Source organism: Cydia pomonella, chromosome 6 (assembly GCF_033807575.1).
Source record: "Cydia pomonella isolate Wapato2018A chromosome 6, ilCydPomo1, whole genome shotgun sequence".
Taxonomy (NCBI): domain Eukaryota; kingdom Metazoa; phylum Arthropoda; class Insecta; order Lepidoptera; family Tortricidae; genus Cydia; species Cydia pomonella.
Genome location: NC_084708.1, coordinates 11,694,433 through 11,701,353, shown reverse-complemented (window position 1 = coordinate 11,701,353; position 6,921 = coordinate 11,694,433). Strand labels below are relative to the sequence as shown.

The following is a 6,921-nucleotide window of genomic DNA, read 5'->3' as shown; positions in this document are numbered from 1 at the left end:
TCTGTTGGGACTCTAGGTTCTATACTAAATGCGATACCAACTGGCGACTGAAGTCATATTGCTATCTCTCTCATGCTTATTCAAGTCCAGCGCTATTGAAAGGGATGGTATTGGCACTACAGTCCCAGTACCAAATTGCGAAAACGTGTGATTGTGTTGTACCTGTATGTATAAATTTCTGGTTATAGTTGAATTCTTGAGAAAAATTATACATTTAATGACATAACATTTTATTCAAACAAATCATCTCAATTCTAACAATACACAAGTCAAGAATACTAATAATTAAAGTTACTTACTAAGTCAGTCAAACATTACCTATTGCCAATGTAACAAATAGGCCCAGGCTTAAAATGCAGCTTTCTTAGTACAAACCGATATATCAGCTTGATGGAGTGATAAGTCACCAAAACTGTCTTCTGGCTGCCTTAGTAATTGTTTATTTAAGAAGTCTTTTTCTCTGTGTATGTGTTTTATTACTGCAGGCCTTGGCAATGACTCTGTCAATTTCTTTGCCCATTGACTTTGTGGCATCTTGGGTGCATTTGATACATCAATCTGAAATAATTTACAAATTACCAAGAGTTTTCCCACATGGTTATATAGTTTGTTGGCCATTTAATTTAAAGTTGTATACTACACTTTTTTTAGATGGTTTATGTTATTTTATTTTATTTTCATAATGAAAAGTCCAATACTGTCATACATGTCTGTAAAAATGGTAATGGAATCGAAATAAAAATCTTGGGACACTTTTCTCCTATTAAGATCGAAAGTTTGATTCTGAAGCTGCAAAAGTATTTAATCTAACAAAATGTTGGTGGTTACTACTGGAAAAAAAAATCCCACTTACAAACTACTGGGGGAAAAAAATCTAGCCAAGTTGGTGGTAACTAGTGGGATTTTTTTCCCAGTAGTTACCACTGGTAAAAGGTGGGAAAAACAAATCCCAGTAGTTTCCACTGGTAACAACTTAGTGGTAACTAGTGGGAATAACCCTGCAAAAGTGCATACCATACACACATTCATACTGATATAGGGTCCATAAGATACCTTTTATGGCTTTTATATCACTATTTTGCTTTGACCACTAAGTATGGTGCTGATTCAGACTATTCAAACTCTAACTTGTAGATTGATAAATAAAATAGGGCAGAAACTAGTAGTTGGCATCAAACATAATCACCATCAGATATATCAGAGCAGCAGAGGTGCTCAAAAATACATGAAAATGCACTCTAAACATTGACAATAGAGGCGTGTTTAGATATTTTGATTGATTGTTTTTGTTTGATTTTTGAACATTACACTCAAGTGGTATTTTTTATTTATTTACAGGAGCTTGGAAAATACAAGAAATAAATAATACTTACCACAGTGGTTTTCTTTGCACTTTTATATGCAACAGAAGGAAGATAGACATTCTCTTTATTACTTGGCTTGCTTATAGAACTCTTCACAAGCTTTGGTATGGATGATAGTCCTGGCAAGGTTTTCTTAGGGTGCACATTCCGTATCAATGGAATTTGTGGGCTATTGTTGATGTAGTATGCCACAGGACTAGCAATATGTTGAAATGCATTGTTTTTGCCAGGAGTTTTTTTTACTGAGGATGTGGATGGCTTCTTGAAAAATGGAGCGTTAGCTGGTGTTCTACATAAGGCGGGTTTTGTATGTAGCACAGATGACGGAGTAGCAAATACTTCTTTCTCTTTCTGGAAATGCTTCATCGGGGTTACTACAGCTGAGGGTTTTGCATTCAAAGTCACTTTTTCTTTATTCACTTGGATAGGAATTTGATTCCCCTCTAATTCTGTTTCTTTGTGATAGTTATTGTCTGTATTGTTTTTCTCTGCTTTAGGTGTATTTTTCAATATGTATTCTATTTCCTCAAGGGTATTATCAAACTCCTTACTTGAGCTATCACATGATTTTTCTACAATTTTTTCTAAATTTAAGAAACTGTTTGAGACATCCCAGTTCGCGAATAAATTCGGTTCGTCAGGGGATAATGTTGTGTTCGGCAGTGATTTTGGAATGTTTTCTGGTGATGCATCACCTTTATACTTCGATGTAATATCAGGTTCCGAGTGAGTTGATATAAGTTTTAGGCTCATATTATGATTATCATTCTGAAGGTGTTCGTTACTGCTGTAAAAATATAATATAATATTATTTTCGTGAAGTATGCATATGCATTTATAATTAAAAAAACCGTACTTACGCTATAGTTTGTCTGTTATTTTGGTGTCTAATAAACATGTGTTTAACTTCTTTTAGACTTAACTTTCCGTAGAATACTTCATCATCGCTGCATGATTCGTCGTCTCTCAAACTCATAATGATCACGTTGATAAGGAACTTAACAGGCAAATAAATTAATAACTGAAAAGTTATAAATGAAATGACAGCGAACTTGTAATACATATTTTTTTAAACGATATTTTGCAAATCGAACTTAACGGCTGATACCACAGATAGCAATCTAAATCTAAATGTGATATGAACGAATATCTTACGCTGGGCTAATTAGATAAAAGCATGGAAGCCAGCACAGCACAAAAATACAAAATTAAATAATAGTTAAAATCCATTAAGGGTTCTACAAACGTTGCAACAAATGGCACGCAATTTTTAATAATTGCCGGCTAAAGCGCTTCACACACCATACTTAATTCAGGGCTATAACCGCGAAAATCGAAGTACATCAATTGCGGGTATTTTTCTCTGTCACTCTAATTACGTTTTAGTGAGAGTAAAAGAGAAAGATCCCGCAATTTGCAAAATAAAAGGGACCCTATATTAGTATGAATATGTGCATGGTATGAATTTTTGCAGCTTCAGAATCACAAACTTTCGATCGTAACAGGAAAAAATTTCCATTCCATCACCATTTTTATAGACTTGTATGACGGTAATGGACTGACTGTTTATGAGTAGAAATAACATATAAATCCCAAATAGGCGGGTCCACACAGAACGAGCATACGCGCGAGGCAATTTCCTCACGCACAAACCGGCAAGTGTAGATGTGCCTCGGCCGAGGCGGCGCGCGCGTTTGCCTCGCCCGGGTGCGCTGCATTTATAACTTTTTAGGTACCCCCAAAAAACCATCCTATGACACTCCCGTGATCAAGACGAATTTAACGATACCTCATACATCAAAATCCATTTAGGCTACAGGAGGCCACAAAGAAACAGACATACATACACTCGAAAAACATTACCCTCCTCCCTTTGGCAGTCGGGTAAAAATACTTCTTCAATAAACAATTACTAAGGAAGCCAGAAGACGACATGACCAATGACCATTTTTGAGTTCGACAGTGGCCACCAACGGCCTACATTTATTCATTTACAAACACATGTCTGGGCATTGTATGCGTAACACCTATATTTTAAACTTAAAATATTTTTATGACTAGTATCGATAACCATATAATAAGTGTATACTTATTATATGGTTACGAACTCAAAAATGGTCATTGGTCATAGCATAGGAAAATGCTAGTATAGCATAGGGAAAAGACAGCATGATTCTCTCAGTTAGAAAAGCTAGATCTTACTTTGCCAAACTATATATTCCAACATATCCTAATATCCCATATAAGTATGACTTATGGTCACCCTAATTAGAACGATATGCAAGGCGCTAGTTTGACTTCTCATGTGGACACACTTTTTCTGAGTTTACTCTATCCAGTTAATTATCTAGGTCCGTAGTCTGTGGTGGCGACACCATCTTTAGCAATATTACCTATATGTATGTGTATGTGTATGCGACACGCGACATCCTGTTCACACCTGCCTACCGCAACATTACCGCAAAAACTGAAATTCGCAAATTGATTTAGGAAACCTTGAGTTTAAGCAGATATAATAAAACACGTGTACATTTTTTTCCTGTTCTCAAACATATACTCAAACAAGCCATTAACTAGCAAGTTGCTTGAGCATCACTTTCTATAGGAGTTAAAAGATTTAGTACTTAACTTTTTAGTACTTTGGAGGACAATTTCTCCCAATAGGTTGAGTTTGGGCAGCTAAATAAAAATACGTGTCCGTTATTTTAGACTACTCTATAACATATATAAATCAAATCGGAACCGGACAGTTGGGTACCTTTCCTTGTTAGACGTATACAACTTTTTATGTCGCCTATGTGCTATGGCGGCAAATTTGAAAATTAAACTTATTTTTCAGTACATAAGGTGCTACTTTACTGCACTAGTGCAAAAATTAGCATATTACGTTACTGTGTCGAACATTTAAAGAGCCAAATGTACTGTAAAACGTTTTACGATACATGTGCGAATAGGTAATTCGTGTCGATTTAAAACACTCCCTTCGGTCGTGTTTTAATTTGTCGCCACTCCTTTCGAATTTCCTTTTTTTTCGCACTTGTATCGTAATGTACTATTACGGCAAATTCGTTATGGATCGTTTTACGCTGGAACAATATGTTTTAATGATCAAAACATTCTACTCAGCCCAATCCTGTACTGCGGATAGTGTGAAAACGCTAAGAAAATTGCAGCAAATTGATTGGCAAGCAAGATCCCCAGAGAGTAGGATGAAATGTTTATCCTATAAGTGTTTATCAGATCGTTTTCGTGGTCAGTAGAAAAAAGCGGCAATTTTAAAAATCATATCAGTTTGAGCTGGAACAGTTGCCAAAGAGCATTTGCTATCCTTCGTGCGTGGCGTTCGTTCGGTCGATGTGGATGTACCCTCAAGGTGCGTACACACCAAGCCAACGATCGCCAACGAACGTTTTTCAGTGTTGGTTGTCGTATGTTCGTTGGTTCTCGAAAGACCAACAAGCGAAGGCAAACGCTGAATATGCTTCGTTCGCGTTCGTTCGGTTGGTGTTAGCTTAAAGGACTTTAATCCAAGCCATAATTGTTAAAAAATCGGGTTGGTGTGTACACAGCATGATACTGACGGAGAGACATACAGACAGACACACGTATTATCCCATAATTGTTCCCTTTCGGAACCCTAAAAAATAAAGCGCTTCCATTCAAACCCGGAAGATAGCAGCTCGCCCGGTATCGCGAGTTCGAGTCTAGAGAGGAGAGGGGCAGTGACTTTGTCCACTTTTCCTTTATTTCTAAGCATTATTAAATATTGTTTAAAAGAATTTTATAATAACTACTTCATACTAAATATAATTTTACATTTATTTATAAAAACAGTAAAAAATAATTATCTCTTATATAGGTACCTATGTCCCAGAATCACTTAAGACGAAAGTGGAAGAGGATCCGCGCGAAATCGCCTTTTCATACAAACGTAGCCCTCATTTTCCTCTCTGGATATTAACATTTTTGAAAATGTTTTGACACAATTTCACCACTATTTTTTTTTATCGACCATAGTTTGCTTTTTCTCGAATGTTTAATTATTATAAGAGTTAAGGCCAGTCAGTCCAGGCGGGATGATCAAATCGACCAATTTGATCAGGAAAAAATTGGCGTCAACCTCATCTAGCGTCCACACACGCACACAATAGGGTACTTGACTAAGTAAGTAAATATTAAAATCAGTTTCTTTTTCGAACTGTCAAAACATGGGACCGTGCGAAGTGCATGGTGGGGGTAAGTAAAGCGATCCCAGCGCATAAGGTGGTAAAAATTTGAACTAACTGCGGATAGCGTCTTTAACATTTCGTACAATGATATGGCTCGAAATGAAACTTTGACTTACGATTACTCCTAAAATATTCATTTAAATTGTATGGTGTAAGGGATCATTGTAATCTGTATGAAATACTTAATATAACTAACGTATTTATTTTGATAATTGTTAATAATGTATCCATGTAAATAGCTTTGCAAATGCCACATATTACGTGATCCTTTTCTAGAAGTTAAGAATGGATATAGTAAGTTATCCTTAAAAGATAGACATTTAACATCGCGGACTTTTTTGTAGACCTATGAATGAGAAACAACCCCACCATACATTGTGTTGTTATAGCTCAAACGGATTAGGCAGCGTTTTCGATTAAAGCTCCTAGCCAGCGTGATTTTTTCCGACAACATCGTTATATTTCAAACAATTTACACAAAATCTTAACAAGTTATATACTTAAGCCTTCCTCAAAAATCACTCTATTGATAGATGAAAGTCCTATGAAAATCCGTTCAGTAGTTTTTAGTTTTGGAGTAGTTTTATAAGATGTAGTGAATTGACGTTTTCCCCTAGACTTGCGGACACTAGGTTGCGTGACAGTCGTGCACGCTCCCATAGCAAATGACGTCACGGTCAAGTTACCTACTCTTCATAGTTTTATACTAGTGTCTAAAAATCACTGCTGTCTACGTCTTTCTATTAATGTTGTGGTACTTTATTTCGTGCATGGTGTAAAATAATTTATTTTAAATACAGTCAAATATGTACCCTATTGAATCACCAATTTTAGATTTATGGTTAGATTCGCGCTCGAAATACCTATATAAAAAATGCCCCTAAATGAGCATAAGTACTAGCGTTGAAAATTGGCATTCTTGCGTCCGCATCTCCCCGTCGTCAATTTGATCGGCCAATATCTTATAATTAAATTAACTTGAATCTGGTGAGATCGCCGAGCCAAGTTTATTTTCACGTCCACACTACCTGATTTAATCAGGAAATTTCATCAGATTGGGCGAAAATTGTCTCCGTCTGGAATGGCCTTTAGGAGCATTTAAAAATGTGTATGAAACCTGTATATCACTCTTAATTATTTATTACAATAATTTTAAAAAGTCAAACGTAGTATAGCTCTTGTTAATATACTTACATAAAATTATGAAAAAATATTTACCCTAATGTAAGAGGAAAATGGGGACTACGCTAGTATAGAGAAGCGGCCGTCCGCTTTCCTCTTAGGTAATCACAGAAAAGAGAATACACTGTATTAGATATTAAGGATAT

At 36.0% G+C, this 6,921-nt stretch overlaps 1 protein-coding gene across 2 annotated transcripts; it reads right to left on the bottom strand.

The window, feature by feature from the left end:
• Nucleotides 1-213: 213 nt before the first annotated feature.
• Nucleotides 214-6,900, bottom strand: LOC133518950 (uncharacterized). 2 transcript variants are annotated; one of them, XM_061852747.1, is made up of 3 exons: nt 2,225-6,900; nt 1,374-2,151; nt 214-558 (listed from the first exon to the last, which is right to left on the bottom strand). In XM_061852747.1, exons 1-3 carry the CDS (start codon nt 2,425-2,427, stop codon nt 349-351), a joined length of 1,191 nt encoding a protein of 396 aa, XP_061708731.1. In that variant the 5' UTR covers nt 2,428-6,900; the 3' UTR covers nt 214-348. The 2 variants fall into 2 exon arrangements, with proteins under 2 accessions (XP_061708731.1, XP_061708732.1); XM_061852748.1 differs by having other exon boundaries at nt 1,374-2,148.
• Nucleotides 6,901-6,921: the final 21 nt, after the last annotated feature.